The sequence below is a fragment of the Taudactylus pleione genome, unplaced genomic scaffold (assembly GCF_031769625.1).
Source record: "Taudactylus pleione unplaced genomic scaffold, aTauple2 ptg000609l, whole genome shotgun sequence".
Classification (NCBI taxonomy): domain Eukaryota; kingdom Metazoa; phylum Chordata; class Amphibia; order Anura; family Myobatrachidae; genus Taudactylus; species Taudactylus pleione.
In genome coordinates, this window is record NW_028285011.1 from 14,923,382 (window position 1) to 14,942,869 (window position 19,488).

Below are 19,488 nucleotides of genomic sequence, written 5' to 3' on the forward strand. Positions count from 1 at the left end.
GCCTTGCCCCTAAGGGTTCATATCTCCTTTGTGTTGTGGATGTATTTTTGTGTTGAAATAAAGTGTTTACAGTCACTGGCACATACAAGGAATTCAAATGGATTCTCATGGAGAAGCCTACCATCTTCTATAAAAAGGCAAGGAACTTTAAATACACACTTACAAGCAGCTACATTCTATTACAAATGATTGTGTGCAAAAAAATAATTACTTCGTAATACTGTACATGGGCAAAAATAGCAATTAATCCAGAATGTAATTTCCATAGTAACAGGAAGAGACTTTAGTATTAATGGCTCCCTAAACTGCAACAGAGAGGGAATTGAATATATGCTAGTATGCTCTTGTGGCTTCCATTATATAGGGAAAATAGAAAGACATTTAAAAACTGTTCAAATTCATAATGATTCAGCTAGAAAGGAATTAGGAAGGTAGGAATTGAATAGAACTCATCTCTAAAGCTGAAGTCAAATGGATTTATAGCATGAAAACCGGCCATCAACCTAGATCTTTTACTAATGCAGAATTGCACTTTTAAAATAACTATTTATTTTTTTAATAAATTAATTTAGTATTAATTTGGTATAAGGAGTCCAATCCCTTCTTCTACCTAACAAAGCACTTAACAAGTTTGCTTGTCAAAGTCCATCCATGAATGAAACACGTTGGGTAGATACAATTTTGACAACTGTGGGCTTCGGTACTGTTAGGTCTTCTTGGATTCCACTGACCATGGTGTATTTCACAGCAGCAGTAATCCCGAGAGGGAGCTGGAAGCAGTAACTTATACAGAACTGCACAAACTTGTGACTGACAGGGCAAGAAAAGTATTCTGGCCCCCAAAGGAATGTAAATGTTTTATCAGCATGCAACTACATCTCCAAAGGAGCTATAAGTACCTAACCTGTTTGCATCTGCAAACATCTGTACGTGTGTGTCTCTCCAATACATTTTATTTAATAGCCAGCAATTTTGCACAACACATACACATCTGGTAGACTTTTTAGCACTGTATGTTTGTGCAAATAATTATAGGTTTACAACCCCCTTTGTCTGCAGCACCTATCACTCCTCACACTACCTGTCAGGAGCGCAGATCATATATTTCTAGCCGTGTAATGTTGTGGGTTTTTTCCTCTTTAAGATAGTTTTGTTCTATATATCGGTTACTCTCTCTCACTAGCTAGAGATGGGCAGAACATGCATTTAGGAATAAAATGGATTGGGACGTTGTGTGTGCAGCACAGTAACTGAGCATGTTCCGGCAGTAGTTAGTTAGTTGCTTGTGCTGCACATTGTTCCTTATATCTCTAAGGTTTCTGAAACTAGGCTATTTCATATTTGTTGTATGGAAGTTGATCAGAATCCTTTTACATTAAGTAACTACACATGATTTATTTGTAGTGGTTCTGTAATTAACTTTTTTGCTGCATTTTTTCATTTTTATCTGTCTTCTCAGCCAGAAGAGATGACCAGATTGAGGAGCCTAAATAGGCAGCTCCAAATAAATATAGATTGTACACTGAAAGAAGTTGACCTGCTTCAGTCAAGAGGTAGAAATTGAAGTTCTTACATGGCATTGATCATATAACGGCAATTAATAACACTGAAAAATACAGTTCAGAGTAATTGATGAGAGCAAGAGAAACATTTTAATAACAAAGTTGCACGTTCTGTATCTTTATTTATGTTTACTAATTTAAAATCATTTGTCTTTTCTATCAAACTATAGGTTATTACTGGTTTAAATGGGTGGGTATGTGTGTACATACTGTATGAGTATATATAATATAATATGACATTCTTGCAAATTGCTCTATACACATGGAAGAAAATCAGCGGAGACTGCATGTCATGAATTGGTAACATTTATATCCTAGGGTGAATTTGTGTTGGCATATAAATTTGGTAAGTATGACCACATAAATATACTTATACCAGTTGGGGGTTGCTACGTGGGCTAATTTGACATGTGTCCATGTGAGTACAGATCTTTGATTTGTGTCTTTATTTCTCATTGCAGTTTCCGGTTTCTCTTCAGGGTATAATGATTGGGAACGTGGTTAGGGAGCAGTAGTGTGGCAATGTCAGGTTGAAAGTGTCAGTTGCTTCCAGTGTGTATGTGACCAGAGAATGCTGAAACTGTGTAAAATAAGGGCATGGCAGACAAATTACTTTTATTTCTACACCAAGACATAGATACTTCAGTCTTGGCATTTATTCAATTCATAAAAACTCCATTTTGGTCTATATTGGATCGATGTAATTAGGTGCGATGGGGCAAAGTGCCCTCAGCTCACCCTGATCTCTCTCCAGACTTGCAGCTATTTGTACGTTGTGATCAAAAATCTGTGTGTGCAGGGCTGCTATAAGTGCCGCACATGCGTGCACTTACTCTCAGGGTAAGCCTAATTGAATCATTCGCTATGAGTGAAGCCAAGCAATACACCTTGGGACTATTGATGACCGCATTGTGATCCTAAAATGAACAAAACACTCAATACTGATCCTTCTTAAATCAATAGGATCATTATTGAGCTTGCTGGCAAATGCAGTCAGCTCATGTGTGCAGTCTTTACTGCCAAGCTAACAGGGCAGAGTTAAACCAAAATGATCCTCCATAATATTGCACTTTGGCTCTAATGGATAAATATTGTAGAAGAGAAGCATTCAGTTCTACTACTTTGACATCAGTTGACTATATAATTAATAGGTCAGGTATACCAGTGTATTAATGAAAGCTTAATCCAGAGCGAGATTCTAATGTTACATCAGGGAGCTTCAGGTCCAGACGAAATTTCTTATGTCAATTCTGGGCACTGCATCTTTTCTGTATCTCAGTCCTCAGATGAAGGACATTTAGGGTTTATATAGATTAGACTAGACTAGGGTTTAGTTTCTCCGAAAATGCATCTCTGTCCAATGTACATACTACTCTATTGGGGGAATTCAATATGGGAGCGAAAACTCAGTTTTTGCGATGTTTTCGCACCTATGACGTCATTAACGCAGGTTTTGCTTTTACACTGTATTCAATTTCAAAGACTTTTCGCAGGTTCGAAAAGTCTTTGAAAAAAAACGGGGATAACTTTTCACCATTGAATAGGTGGTGAAAAAACGTGCAGAATTGGAGTTTAGGGGTGCAGGCTTAAAAAAAATAGCCTGCACCCTTCAGAATGACCCCTGGAAACGATCTGTGTCAAAAAAAAAATCGGGACACCCCAAAAAAAAGCACTTTGAATTTGGGGGCCAAAAAAAAAAAAATGTTGGAACAAAGTTAAAAAATAGCGAACTTGACTCTGGGGGGTTCCCCAAGTATGCCCCAGGTGTTTTTTTCATTGCAGCTCCTTGCGCAAGTGGGTTTTTCACTATTTTTTCAAGTCTCTTTAGCAACTTTAAAATATGCTCACCCCCATTTTCAAGTACCCCAAATTTGCTGGGCATATTTATTTTTCCCCCAAAAAAAATTCTAAATGCTCTTCTGCACCACTTTCTTCAAAGTCGCATTTATGCACTTGCCGCGGCTATTAGAAACCCCGATTTCCTTCAGGAGTTAAAAATGGGGGTACCCATAGTGATCCCCCATGTCTAGACGACATTAGGGGGGGTCCCTAGAATATTTTCTGAAAATTCCCGTTTTTGTTAACCTGTAAAAAAAAATGTGTAAAAATGTAGAAAAAAAAATGACACAAGGTCCCCCCCCAAAAGCCAAACCAGCCCCAGGCTTGCCAGCCAGCGGTGGTTTCTAAAAATACGGGGAACAAAATGTGTAGGGTTCCACCGTATTTTAGAAACCAACACCAGGCTGAAGGGACTAGTGCTGGTTTTAAATATAGGGGGCAAAAACGACTTGGGGTACCCCCTATATTTAAGACCAGCACCAGACCCAACCGACCGGGGTGTAATGCCACAGCCCGGAGACCCAGTCACCGGCGCTCCAGGTCCAAAGCATTACATCCCAAGTAGGTCAGCGCAAGCCGGTGATCTCGGGGAGTCGGGGACCCCCCCAAAAAAGGGTCCCCCCTCTCCCGAGCACCACAGGCTTACGCTGAAGCCTGGGGCTCTTCCCCATACCCCTTGCTTGGTGGGTATGGGGGTAATAGGGGGGCCAAATAATGTAACACTACCTTACAGTGGAACTATAAGTGCCAGCATGCCTGCCATTTTGCACTTGTGGAACTACAAGTGCCAGCAGACATGCGGCACCTGTAATTTCACTGTAAAATAAATAGTTAAAAAAAGACAAAACACACACACACCGTGCCCAGTATAAGTTTATTACATACACCTACCCATTCACACATACTTACCTATACCAGAAGTTTCTGTCCCCTTCTCCAGTAGAAATCCTTAAAACTTGGCCCTGTAAGGAAGGTTTCATACTCGCCTACATCCAGCGCTGGTCTCCGCAGTAATCCATGGGATTTAAAAAAAACCCCAAAAAAAGCATTTGGCCGATCCACGCAACACAGCTATCTGTATCCCGAATGGCAGCTACCGGCACTTCACGGGGCAGTGCAGTTCCGTCAGCGAATCAGCGGCCGCGCTCACTGTAGAGCGCCCGCTGATTGGCTCCGGCAACTGACAGTTCCCACGTGGGCTGACTCACCCACGTGGGAACTGTCAGTTGCCGGAGCCAATCAGCGGGCGCTCTACAGTGAGCGCTGCCGCTGATTGGCTGACGGGGTACATTGTGCAAAGAGGACATTGCTCATCGCCATGTTTGCCAGCTGGGGAGGGGTGTGGCAGGTGCCACAGCCCCGGAAATTACTACTGATATTGCTTATGCTAGCTGCAAAACAAATCTCTCATTCATGTTCCTCCTGCGTTTCCCAGCACATGTCAGTGGCCGGGCCCCAACCAGTTGTAGGGAAGCAGCCGTGGGGTTGTGGTGATACTGGTGAGATGCAGGGATTGGGGTGACATGACATAGGTTGTTATGAAATGCAGAGGACTGTGGCAAGTTGAAAAAGCTCCCGTGCAAAGCCAGGGCAAGTTGCTAGTTTTAATATAAATATTAATCAATGTAAACGATATTTATCTTAATTGACGTTAGTGTCCAGTGGTGGATTTTACCTAGGGGCTGCCGGGCTGCAGCCCCCAAGCAAAATCCGCTACTTCAGTGAGCCAGTTGCAGTTCGTGACTGCACTGGCTTCAATGTGACTGGAGGTGGCTTCCCATTGGAAGTGCCACCTGCCAGTCACGCACAGGACAGGCAGTCCCAGGGAAAGATCCCTCCTCCCACTGGGACTTCCAAGTTCGGGCTGCGATTAGCAGAGAGTGGCTTCCAGTGGAAGCTGCTGCTCTGCCTTTCAGGCAGCCCTACAGGGCTTCTCGGGGCTGCAACCAATGCAGTCCCCAGAAGTTGGTGTTATGCGCTGCACCACCGCCGCTCATGCACCGGACCCGACTTCTGCTCCCTTGCTGGCCAGACCAGTAGCAGCGGCAGCCCGCCTCAGGTAAGAGGGCAGGAGCCGCTGCTGGTTAGTCTTTCAAAATGATATGGCTGCTTAACCTTCGCTTTGAACAAATGAATCTCAGCCATTTTGGACATCAAATAGGACTGTGAGACTGTCACTTGGCACTGGATTGCAGCTTGTGTAGCCAACTTAGGGCCGTATTCAATTAGAAGCGAAAAGCTGTTTTCCATGGAAAAGTATCGCTGATCAGGGCTTTTCGTGTGGTCGGAACTTATCTCCAAATTCAATTCCAGACGGTTTTCGCCTACGCGGAAAGTCAGTACAATGTAATAGGCGAAAAAAAAAGATTGCCTAAGAATAGCGAGAGAAAAGAAGTGCAACATTTTTATTTTGGGGTGCAAACGTGGGGAAACTATTCAGAACCCTTGGGACAGTCCCCTAAAGGACAACTGTCAAAAAAATCCAGGGGAAAAAAATGTAAAACCCCCCCCCCAAAAAAGTACATTCTTTTTGGGGGCGAAAAAGTAAAAAGTATGGGGACAAGCATAAAAACTACCGAATAGCCTTCTTAGGGGTCTGCAAGGATGGGTCAGATGTTTTTGGAATTGCAGGGGCATGCAACAAGTCCGTTTTTCACGTTTTTTTAAACTTCACTTTTGAGATTTTAAAAGATGCTAGCACCCATTTTCAAGTACCCTAAATTTGACTGGACTACTTATTTTCACCAAAAAATCGTGTTAATGCTATTCTTCACCACTTTTACAATGACGCTAATAAAAAGGAATTTAAACAACTGCAGTACCCCAAATAGTTTTATTAGGGCTTGTGGAACACTTCTACATTGATCCCCAATTTTAGTGCATCTTTTTGGGGGTTCAGACTGATTTCCCCTATTCTAACAGTACTTTTCGCCTGTTTTACATTTGCCACTTTCCATTTTCGCCTGGTTAGTAATTGAATAGGGTGAACAGTGGGGACGCGCATGATAAGTTTTTGCATCCAAAACACGCGATGTAGGCAAAAAGTTGGGTAGGCGTAACTTTTTCGCGGAGGCGAAACTAATTGAATACGGCCCTCATTTGTGGTTCGCGGTGACAATTTTTTTTTATTATTATTCAAAACAGGACTTGTTGGGGATACTTAAGGATTGGAGTTGAGAACCCCTGATCTAGTGAGAAAAGAGCCCATCTGAAATAAGAAATGAAAGTGTGGTTCAGAGTGAGGACTAAGGGCCTGATTCAGAGGCGCTCGCTCTAAATCAGGGCGGATTTAAATAAAACAAAATCCGCCTCCATGCTGCTCGCATTGCGAGCGGCCTGGCGATGGTCGCGATTATCGTGACCATTGGGCTAGCGACGAGACCCTTGTGGTAGGGTCTCGGTTCCCGCAAGCCCCAGTGAACTTTCTGCTCTAATAGAGCAGGAAGTTCACTACTGACATCACGAATGATGTCAGTAGGGCCGCCCACAAATGGCAGGTAATCCTTCGGGAACGCCTCCATTTATCCAGCCACCCCATCCTCCCCGCCGACAAAATGTGGCGAGCTGTCGATCAACATCGACAGCCGCCCCGTTTTGTAGCGAGCCCCGGAGCGAGTGGTTCTCGCTCGCTCCGGGGCTCGCGCATGCGCACTGTCTGACCATCGACCCGCATGCGAGCGATATGCGCTCGTGAGCAGGTCTGAATCAGGCCCTAAGACCATTGTGAGGGTGTACTGGTGTGAGTGGCATAGGAGGGAACATGACAACATTTCAATATATGATTTAATTAAGGTCCATCTGGGTCCAAACATTACTTTCGGTGTATGGGTGAATTGTTGCATTCATAAGCAGATCTTTTCTAATGTTAGCCTTTCTTCTTGTTCTTTTCCTTGTGTCCATGCTGACCTGATTAATAGCCACGTTTTAGAACATGTATTTTAATTGTGTGATGTACTGATATCTAATACAATTGGAATAAATGTTAGACACTTCTTACTTATAATATATATGGTGCACAAGAGCATGAATGTATAGAAGAAATGAATGTCCCTCATCAAATACAAGACTCATGTTCATAAGTGTTTAGGACAACAATGTACAATCTCATTAGGCAAAATCTATTAAAGCACAATCAAATCTATAAATGCGGATCAATCAATGATAGATGTAAGATTAAAGCTAACATAAGGGATTATCACATCGTACATGTTACTTTTGTTACTGTGGATTACTTTTACATTAACATTGATTAAATATATAAACCTTTTATTTATTTGATATTCATGGAGTGGACACAAATTTGAAACACCTGGGTAAGTGCTACCACTCTGGTGTGGGTTATATATAATTTAAGCAAACCGCATCAGTACGGCCCTGGTTGTCTATATAATTATAGCTGCAATAGGAGACCTCATTCACTCAAGGAGAGGTGATTGTGTGCACGCATTTGGCAGGTTCAGTGACCAAGACGATGAAATTGCTAAAGTTTTATATGTAACCGTATCTAAGAGAGTGAACAAATGATGGTATGGCGTACTGTCATTGATTGTTTATCAGTTAGGCTGCATTTACTGGAGCACTTATAAACCTATATGGATATCTAAAATAATGTTGGAATGGAACTTGGAGGGGGCAAACATCATCAACAAAGCTCAACCGTGGGAGTAAACGCATACTCAAGGATGCTTACACTGATCAACACTCATTTTATTGCCAGTCATATTACACCGGTCTTGGGGTAACTTTGTGGTGCCAATTCCAAATTTGACATGTGTTTTTTCTCCGTGTATCTATTAAAACCAAATAGACCACTGTCCACTGACTGCTGTTTGAGTGGCCGATCACTTCTATATGGAGGGGAAATATTCTAGAATGATCGCAGAGTGAACACCTAGAATATTCGTGTCTCACTTTCTAGAATGTTCCAGTATATTCCCATATGCGCTTGTTATGGCTAAGTTCCCTATTACTCAAGGGTATCCATTATCTCAAGAACTAGAGCCAATTCTAAAAATAAAAACTACTTTCATTTTTTTTTAAACTAAATTTGGAAGTGCAGAACAATTCAGACAAATGTGGCCTGTAGTGTGAGCAGAAAACAATATCGAGGCCGACACTTAACTCGGATTTTTGCTTGCATCTCAGGAAGGTGCGAGCAGAAATCCTGTAGTCTAACTTAACAGCACAATTAATTCAATAGCCCTGGGAATTCCTTCCCGGCGCTATTCAACATCGCGCTGAACTGAATAGCCCCCATGGATAAGCCTGATGTTATCCATACTTTAAGGTCTTCTGTCACCAGTTCTGAGCCAAGTAAAGCGTTTATAGGATATTCTAGAACAAAGCCATAACAATCAATCACTTTAGTGACTTTCTTGTGGAAGAATGCTGCTGAATTCATCCTACACAATTCTGGACAATGAAAGATTTAATGTCATTGAACATACAGGCAGTAATGGCCCAACACTCTAATAAGTGACTTTTTTTTTATTGGTGTTATCATTTGTTGTCCACTACCTGTATATTCACATTTATTTATATCTATTTCATATGCATGTTTTTGTTACTATTTTTGGAATATTGTGGCAGATGCATTAAGATCTGGAAAGTGATAAAGGGGAGAGTTATAAAGTACCAACCAATCAGCTGCTAACTGTCACTTTTCAAACAGGGCCGTATTCAATTAGCGGCGAAAATGGCAGTTTTTTTTTTAAACCGACAAAATTTTCGACGAATGGATGAAAACGGCAACAGGCAAAAAAAAAACTGGAGAAAAGTTTTCTCCAGGCCAGACCAGGAGAAAAAAAATGCAAAATCCCCATTTTGGCTAAAAATGTAGGGATTTCTTTCAGAACCCTTTGGATACCCCCCTAATGATAAATTACCAGAAAAAAAAATGTAAGTTGCATACTTTGGCGAAAAACGACCGCATACACTTTGGGCGAAACAAAAAAATTGTTGATAGAAAGGTATTTTTTTTCCAGGAAATGACTGTTCCACGTAAATTGGGGGTACGTTAAAAACGGTGCAAGTATATTTTCATGTGATAAAAACGCAATTTAAAAAAACGTAAAAAAACCCCTCCTGCTGCGACAGCGTGCGATGTTTAAAACACTTGACGCATCCATCCCGCCCCCTGAAAAATCAGACCCAATACTTTAAAACCATTTTCAACAATTTTTTTTTTTTTGCCCAAAATTTGTGCGGTTGTTTTTTTCACCAAAGTATGCAACTTTACGAAAAAAAATTCGGTAATTTATCATTAGTGGGGATGTCCAATGAGCTCTGAAAGAAATCCCCACATTTTTAGCCAAAATTATGGATTTTGCATTTATTTTTCTCCTGGTCTGGGATGGAAAAACTTTTCTCTAGTTTTTTTTTTGCCTGTTGCCGTTTTCACCTGTTTTTTGGCGAAATTTGTCATTTTTTTGGGGCAAAAAACTGTAGTTTTCGCCGCTAATTGAATATGGCCCACAGCCTGTAACATGGAAGTTAGGAGCTGAGTGGATGGTAATCTTTCACTCTCCACTTTATCACTTTCCAGAACCTAATACATCTGCTCCTATAATCTCTTTAAATACTTATCCATGTAAATACTTAATAGGTCACCCTCACAAATGTTTAGTAAATGTAATATAGGCATTTTTTTTTTTTGTTCATTTTATCTTTTAGTAAATCTTAAATTTTCCAAACTGAACATGAATTTACAAGAAATGTGTGCTTTTTCAAGTTTAACTTTTTTGTACAGGAAATCCCTTGAAAAATCTATTTGTGTTATGGTAATTGGCCCACTTGCCTCTAGTCCTTTGCCTAGGTGATTAACACCTAAACGTGATGCTGGATCTTAAACATGCATAAAATTGAATCTATTGCTGAGGTTTGTCATTGCTGCACAACATCTCCTATGAGTAAGGTTTCATTTAGAATTACAAAATGTAGCTTAGAAGGAAGTGTCACCAATATGTACAAATGCCAATGTGTTCTTAGAGAAATGTGCTAAAGTAGGATTGTAATTATGCTTTGTAAAATGTAATAGACATTTGTTAATTATGATTTCATAAGACAAGTGCATAATTTTTATAATTTTATATACTCAAGGCGCACATCCATTACACAATTAAAATGAACAATATAACAAAATAGTTCATTAATCGTTCGCAAATCGTTCATTAAAATGTCCAGCGATGCGTGCTCCCACTGGTCGTAGACATCTATCATCGAGCAAACAAACATGCTGGACAACCTGACGATAACGTCAGGTTGAGCATGTTTTAGGGGATGATTGATGTGCCTGCACTGAACGACTGCTCGTTCAGTGCAGGCTCATCACAGACTGACAAACGACTGCACAACTACAATGTCGTAATCGTGCAGTTGTTTTGAGGTCTGCTAGTGGATGTGCCCCTTTACTCTGCCCTTTCAATTTGCGTTATTGTGTTAAGTTGTGTTGCGTAGATCATTTTTAATGGCATGCACCACGTTAAATAATACATTTGAAGGTGCATTTAAAAGTCTAGCAAACACTTATTTAAATGAAGGTTTGCATTGTATGTCTTTTTAATATCACTCTACCCCACAATTATTGGAGTTCTGTAGTGTTAGACCACTCCCCTCCAGCACTCCTGACACTAGCTAATGATGGCTTAAATTTAGTGAGGGAAAATAGCATTTCCTCAGCGTGACTACTCGACCTCAACACCTGCACAATGTGGGAAAGGGAATGTATGATTTAAATTTGTTTTTTTCTTTTTTGCCATTTATTTTTATTTTAATGCCTAGATTTTCTTTTTCTGTAGCCCACCCTCTACTGGCAACCACATCAATTCAATTGACTAAATGAGAATTAAGATCACAGATCATTGTAATTGCTTAACATTTCAACAACTTATTTACATTTTTGTTTTTGATAGAGCACAGTGCACAGACTTCTGAATGTACATTTCCTCCTCTTGCTTGAAGTATTGATGCCGAATTTGTTTTTATAGGTATGGGGAAGCTTGATGTGAAAGCAATGAGCAACTTCTATGATAACATAGCTTCTGGTCCTGCTGTACCTCCCAACACATGTAAAAAAGGTAACTCTAACATTGCCTCACTGGGTGACGTTGGCGCAGCTATACTGTGGAGAAAAATAAAATGGGGCAAGCTTAGTAGAACTTTGGCCTAAGTGCAGAATTTGAAGCTAAGTGCACTATGCTGCACTGAAAATGGTGCACATGCAATTTTTTTATTGCGTGCAGTGTAAATGCTACATCTCTTTATACTTCATTTTAGAGTTAGTCTAGGTCTTGCACCTCTCAGAAAACTAATCTACATTTTCCCTTCTGAAGCACAAGGTGTAGGTATTGTACCTAGTAGCTGTATATGCTCCTAAATTGGCCTCTTAAATACAGTGAAATGATAAGAAGTACAGATATTTGCCTAGTGTGGGGGTATGAAATGCCAGCCTGCCCTCTCTGGTGATAATGATCTCCAAGACCAAATATATTTACTTATAAATAATATATGTAATTGTGTATAGTATATAAATGTATGTATAGAATACTTTAACTTTATAACAGAACACAATGCCACCCATGTATCACTTAAGCATTTTGCAACTACATACAATGCTCACTGGTAAACAACTAGTTGGTCAACTGTTCATCCTACAGCAAGATAATGACCAAAAGAATGCTTCCTTCCATGTCAGAACTAGAGATGAGTGGGTTCCGATTTCCACGCAAAGTTCGTATTTTTCCCGCAAAAAAATGGGACTTAGAAAGAGGCAAAATGTCTTCTTTCATGGACAATCCTCATTCCTAGCCAAAAGTCCAGGAAAGATGATGATTGTCCATGAAAAATTAAGTTTTGCGTCTTTCTGAGTCCCGTTTTTTGGCGGGAAAAATCCGAAATTGGTGTGGAAATCCGAACTAATCCAAACCCGCTCATCTCTAGTCAGATCTACCTATGAGAACAAGACCAAGACTGTAGGTTTCAAATCATGAAATGGCCAGTACAGTCTCCAGACTTAAACGCCATCAAACTCCATCATTGTAGAAAGAATGCCAAACAAATGTATTCTATTATTTAATTTTTATCTCTAGTTGTTTGTTTAATGCTTTACATGAGTACATTGAAACCGCAAACTGCACACATAAAAACTGGAAAAATATTTGACTAGTAGTGTCTATATAGAAAATATTTTAAAGTATAGGTGTACATAAATCTAAACTTTATGTTTAAAAAGTACCCTACAGTACCATACAAACAAGTTCTTCTCGTTGATTAACTCTAACATGCATTTTAGTGGACTCTGTACTCTAGGGAAGATACTTCTTCAATTAAACACAACTAGTCAATAAGCCATTGACCAAACCTGGTCTATTCTTTGGTATCATTGAAATATCTTTTAAGCTTTATGGAGGATCTGAGAGGTTATGTAATATTTCCATGACTCATGGGCCACATAGCAATCCCACAGTATGTGCTTGTTCCCAGGGGTTGGGTACGGGAAGCCGGCACTTTTGATCGCAGCTGTCACCTGTCGGTCCGTATCCTAACCCTACACCTCCCTCCCCGGTGCCTGAACCTAACCTCCCCCACCACGCACCCTAAACCCGATGCTCCCCTCTTACTGCGTAACCCTCCCCCCTAACCCCAGTACTTACCTTCGGGATCCTGGCGTATTCTGACTCTGAATGCCGGAATCCCCATGGTCTGGATTATGACCGCATCCCGTTCCCAGGCCTGAACAACATCTGAAACACAGAGGAGAAGATTGGTATCAAAATATAGAAATTTCTCTTATTCTACAATTGTACTCCCCCTTTTTTTTTTTTTTTTTATTTGCCAAAAACATGGTATTCTTGTTTCTATGCAATTTTTCTATGTATGGATGAGTACAATGTTTGCTTTGGGATTCCATTGTTTTATAAATATATCAGATATTCAGGTATTTATTTTGGGGAAAAAAAAAAAAGTTTTGTTATGTAAGCTATAATTTTGTTCTGTTATGTTTGGTCAGAGTCCTCCGATCCTTCATCGGGAGAAAGAAAAGCCAGAAGAATAAGTGTGACCTCAAAAGTAAAAGCAGAGCCTCCTGAAATCCCGAACCCTGGTGCCGGAGATGTTGGTAGGTATTAATGTACTCATTCCTACAAAACTTTTTAATAAACAGTTGTTCTCCTGATTTAACACTTATAGGTCAGCCAGAGCGTTTTAAACACCTATTTGTGGCTTTAACTATTAGATGAGGTACTAGTTGTACTCAGTCCAAGCACAAATAACCTCCTCTTCCTGTTCTACAGAGGATCTTGCAGAATTCCACATTTTGGGTGGAATTTTTTAACAAGTACGCTTACCCCTTGTACATGTTTAACAGGACTGTTGGGGTCCCAGCCTCTGTGCTGCTGTTGCATGTTGAAATAACTGAAAAAACTTTGCTCCCACAGAGGAGTACCAGTTTGGATTAGGTCTCAGCAGAATTGTATGTCGTCTCCGCCCTTGTCATAATGGCATTTTAGGCTGCTAGTCTCTAGAACATTGACATTTGGGTTATTTTTTTTTTCTATAAACTTTTCACTTTAAGGTGGAAGTATTCTAGGGCCAAGGTGAAGTGTGTAGAAGAAGGCTCTTAGGTCCAGAATTTAACTTTTTACTTTTTTTCCCCATATAATATTTGCAATGGATATTATTTTTATATATATTTTTGAACAGTGGGAAGTTGTGCATTTGTAGAACATAAGTAGTGTTTATTCTAGCACCCTGCACCTGTCACAACCCGTGCAGTTCCTCTCTTCCTGCCTGGGGTATCGCTCTCTGCTAGAAGCACCAGAGCTGAGAGCAACACCCCAGACAGGAAAGAAGATGTGCAAGGGTTGTGACAGGTGCAGGGTGCTAGAATGAACACTAATAAGGATAACTGTAATCTAAACTCTTCGGTCAGATCACACCTGGTGGTAAACTGCGCTTGTCTAAAGCCGGGTACACATTACATGATGTGTGTACCCAGCTGACCCATGATGCATTGGACGACATATTGTGCGGTCATTTGACACTGCACGATATGTCATTCACCAGTAGCATTTTGTTGCTCATCAAATGTCGGACCACGTAGGGTCGTCCATAGTGGGTACACATTTGCTGATGTGAACAATATGTCAGCCCGATTTGCTGGATCATATTGTCTAATGCGTACCCACCTTTAGTGGAAAGTTCAGTTAACAAAGGGTCATGGTGACTTTTTTTTTTTTTTAGATGAAACACATTTCTGAAAAAAGTTTCTTTTAAGGTATATCAACACTTCCAATATTGTTATCTTTTGTATATGATCTAGTACAATATTATATAGTGTATGAACAATTTATAATATACTAGTAATATGGACCCAACATATGCCAGGTGACCTTAGCCCGTCCCCTATACTTACCCTTTTTGCTGGTAAAATGGTCATCCTCTCCTATCGATTGCAGCATGTGTGTCGCTCTCACAGATGGAGATGGGACAGACCACCAGTCAGTTTATACAGATTACTATAAAGTAGAGATGAGCAGTTTTGGATCTGAAAACGAGCATCTTATTGGCTATCCGGCTCTCGTGTTTTGGCTAGCCGATGAGATAAATCTGAACTTACGCTAATTTGACAAAGAACTGAACCGCTCATTTCTACTATAAAGTATTAATAATATAACTAAATCATGTAATTTGTACAGAGCTACACAGTAAATAGACATTTAAACAATTAACACACAGCGATTTAAGCTGGCCACACACATAGAGATATTTTACGCGATTTAGCCAATTTCGACGAATCGTGACGACAAATCGTGTAAAATATGCCAAAATCGTAAGTCCCCACTCACGATCGCGATGCGCGTCCCCGTTGGTCGCACATCGCATCGTCATATCTGCCGTGCTATAGGGCAGATCTGACAATCTAGGAAAGAAATGCCCTATGAAAGTCTGGATGCAGGAGACATCGTATGTAGATTGGACACCAAATCGTGTGCAGAGCTGCCGGGGAGAGTTTCAAGGGAAATCGTACACATCGGCTGATCGTGAGAACATCACTATATGTGTAGGCTCACTTAGGCAGACAACCTTATGTATGAATGCATATATAGCCTTGTGAGTTACAGTTTCTAATAATTTCACTCTTTTACGTATCTTACATGTCTGCATTAATTTAGTCGTCTTTTGGTGCAACATTTTCACCCTTAGGGACTGATTCCATTGCGAGTGGCTTTATGAGATTACTAGTTGGCAGCTTGTCAAAATGAAAAGTCTTGTTTGACCCAGCTGAAAGGGGTCACTTCTGCTTGGCAGCTCGGGAGGCTGCTAATAGAAATGTCCGCGCCGGCAGCTGTACACGCCCAAACGGAGCACCTATTGAACTGCGCTGCCCCCTTTTATGGTATTGTCCACCTAATAGACCTGTCCTCTGTATAGTGTTGTCCCTTGTTTAGTATTGCCTCCCTGTATAGTGCTTTCCCCTGTATCGTGCTGTCCACCTTTATAGACCTGTCAATGCACACCCGAATGGAGCAACAATTGAATTGCTCTGTCGGGCACCATCATTTTCCTCCTCCCCTCTCAGATGCGATGTGCCACCGTTCTGAGCAGTCTCTGACATTGCTGGTAATTGAAGTGGCCCCTTAGGGTTGTGTCACAAGCTAGCACTTTTCCAGCTTACGAAATGCTCATGCCTCATTTTATGTTGGAGTTTTATACATTAGCCTTTAATGATCAGTTGAGACTAGTGTTACATATTTGGGGTTACCTCAACATCTAATGTAAATAGGGTGGAGTTATAGCCGGAAGCAGAGGGATTTCCTCAAGAGAATGTGGAGCAGATGTATTCAGCTCTGGAAAGTGATGAGAGCTGATTGGTTGTTATTTTAGCATTCTCCACTAACTGTCATTTTTCAAACACAGCCTGTAACATGACAGTTAGGAGCTGAGTGTCTGGTGGTTTATTACTGTCCAGTTTATCACTTTCCAGAGCTTAATACATCTGCCCTTGTGTGTATTACTAACTGCAATGCAATTTAGCTCTTACTTGGTCGTTATTCTTAGGGGTCATTCACACTGTTGTGTTATAAATAGCATTTAACACTTGTTCACTAAAGTATATTCAAATAGAACAAATAAGAGTGCATTTTGCCATTCACATCATTGTGCTCTTAAAATTTTAACCCTGCATTTAAAATGTTCTAATACAGTGCACACTTTTTCTCATGTATTAAAGCAATGCCAGCACAATAGATTTTATTGGTAAAGGCTCACCACATGAAAATGCACATCTAAGGCTTAATTCTATGTTGTGTTCTTATCCATTTTGCCAGCACATTGTGTAATTGAGCTATGAGAAGTAACGGTTTACTTTATATGACTTGTGCAGGGACTTACAAACCACTCTTTACCATACAGTTTGACACTTTCATGCATACATATATGTGGTTTATGCATAATGTATCAGTTTGTGGATTTTCTGAGATCCCAGTGTGCGGCAGTGTCAGACAGCCACAAGCGGTTTTCAGCAAAGTACTAATTTGTAATACAAACTACATTGCAAAACCATGTGTTGAGCAAACACAGTATTATGTTGTGGTTTTCAAATGACTAACGGAATACACAGATTATGGCATGATTAAATATCTTGCCACTTCCACATTATTGTTAATCCAGCTGAGTGTCAGGACAGGAGAGGTAGCTATAGCTCTCAATAGGCCAAAATCAGTTACTGCGGTTTCTATGATATGCTTAGCCATCGGGGAATGTGATAAATTAGGTAGGCTACTTTGATCAAAATGTATTTGTTTTTTCCCCAGCTCAACGGCACAGATCCGGCCAGAGACCAGCAAGAGATGAAGATTTTGAAGGGTCTCCATGGAACTGCAATAGCTGTACTTTTCTCAATCACCCAGCACTAAACCGCTGTGAGCAGTGTGAGATGCCTCGGTTCACTTGAGTTCACTGCCAGCTGCTTTACTTTGCTTGAAGTTTTTATACAGATACTATCTAGCATGCGAGAGAAAGTAAGGGACCTTACTCAACTCAGATGTAGCCGCAAGCTGAGCCTAACTTCATTGCTGCAGTTGGAAATGTGTTGGTCACTCGTGAGACTAATCAATGACAGGACAGCCCTGTTGGTGATCTTGAAAACCCCTCTCTGCAAATTTGTGCCTGAATGATGGAGGTTTCAAAATGCTGGTCATTTGGTTTCTTCTCCAGAAGACAGAATGCTGTGGAGGGGCACAAGGGTCACAGTTTTGCAGACCAATTATTTGGATTAATGAAGTGGAAGACAGTTGACATGAACAAAAATAAAATATTTCTGCTTCCCAGAAGTGTCCTACTGAATGAAGACTTTTTGGTGGGGAGCAGGTGTTGTTGTATAAAACTATCTTATGAAGCATATTCAGAGAGAAGTAATTGCTGCTTTCTTCAGGGTAATTAAGTCCATATGAAATGAAAAATGCTGTTATAATATGTTGCTGGTGAAATATTGAGGTTGTAGCCTTACCTTTTTAGATCACATTATCTGATGTGATAATGCAGTCCTTTTTTGTTTGTGTTGTGTCCAGCAAGCTCTATCATTAAACTACTGTTTATGGTCACACCTTTAATATATAACAAGCTGAAGATGGATATATTAGTGCATGTATTCAGTCCGTATTCCTATTGAAGTGATTCCCAAAAGCTGATAGGCACATTAAATGTGACCCTCTTGTATGATTACCTAGTAAGGTTTCACGGCTCCTATGCCAAAATACTGATTTACTTTGGTGCGCTCCTTATTAGAGATGTATACAGTAATATATATATTTATCGCCAGTTAGGAGTAAAAACAATATAGTCCACCATTCTTCTGTGTATAGGACAGCATTATTTATCTGTTTGCTTAATTGTGATATTTCACAAATAAGTGGACTTTTGCAGCCCTGTGTGTGAATGTGTGTGTATGTGTGCCTGTGCGCGCACATTGTGTTTTTCTCCTTTGTTTTTTGTACCCACTTCTCAGTTAGTCCTCTCTCTCTCTCTACCCTGCTGTCCAGCTTCCCAAGTTAAGACAAAATGCTTGATGTTTACAGCACAGAAGGTACTTTGTGCCCTCAATGGACCCACTTGACTTTAATTAAAATAAAACGCCAGAGTCAAAATAGCTGTATTATTTGCACATTGTTATCAAGTCTGCTAAAAGTGAAGGCAGATTTAAAATGCTGTGCACTGCATATTTTTTAAGGTAATATTTATAATGTGTTTTTCTTTTTTTTTTTTTTTGTTAGAACAAAATACATGACAAATTTGAGAAGAATATATGGTTGAAAAAAAAAATAATTCTGGTACTTTAATGCATCTAAATTCCTGTATTGTAAAGGTGATTGGTTTGCATCCTGCAAGTGGCTGAAAAAAAATAAAGCACCCAATTGTTTTGTGAAAACACCACACCTGAGTTTTAACAACTGTATAATTTTGTTGTGTGTTAAGAACACTATATGCTTTTGAGAAGCTATAAGTTTGACCAATCCCATAGAGGTTGCATCCGTCCAATGTGTTCTGACATCTAAAAGTGATGCCGTATAAGAACTATACATTTTTTTCTGACCCTTACCAGTGGTCCTGAAAGGACATTTGCAGAGGAGCATCACAACACATTATGAAATGCGCACGAGAGTGGTCACTCCAGTAGCTAACAAATCTGCCACTGTGCTCACTGATATCAAAATCTCTACAAAGAGAGGCACTTGTTTTGGTCCAGAGGGCTACACGCGGCAGCCCATTGACTTTATGTATTTTTGCTTACATGGAAAAACAGCATATTGTGATTGATTTCTGTGCACAAATGAGTAATATTCTGAAAACCCTAAAGGACATTTTGGAAATCTTGGGGGCAACATTTTGGCCAGTGTAGAAAAGGACTCTATCCCATAACAACCAATAAGACACATTCTTCAGTTCTTATATTCTAGAAATCAAACCATTAGAATCTTATTGAGGCTTCCATTTTCCCGTGCAGCAATTTTTAATAATATTGCTCTTTGTGTGCCGTAGATGACAAACATTTGTGATTCTAAAGGCATCATTTAGTGTTCTCTCTCTGTTT

The 19,488-nt window shown here is 40.2% G+C and overlaps 1 protein-coding gene across 1 annotated transcript in view; it reads left to right on the forward strand.

Annotated features, from left to right (window-relative positions):
* The window catches only part of TAB3 (TGF-beta activated kinase 1 (MAP3K7) binding protein 3), a 60,046-nt gene extending 41,219 nt beyond the window's left edge, over positions 1-18,827 (forward strand). Inside the window, exons 5-8 of the mRNA XM_088454192.1 lie at positions 1,460-1,553; positions 11,387-11,476; positions 13,408-13,515; positions 17,213-18,827. Coding sequence (XP_088310318.1) covers positions 1,460-1,553; positions 11,387-11,476; positions 13,408-13,515; positions 17,213-17,352 — 432 coding nt within the window. The 3' untranslated portion in view covers positions 17,353-18,827. The remainder of the gene's footprint in view (positions 1-1,459; positions 1,554-11,386; positions 11,477-13,407; positions 13,516-17,212) is intronic.
* Positions 18,828-19,488: the final 661 nt, after the last annotated feature.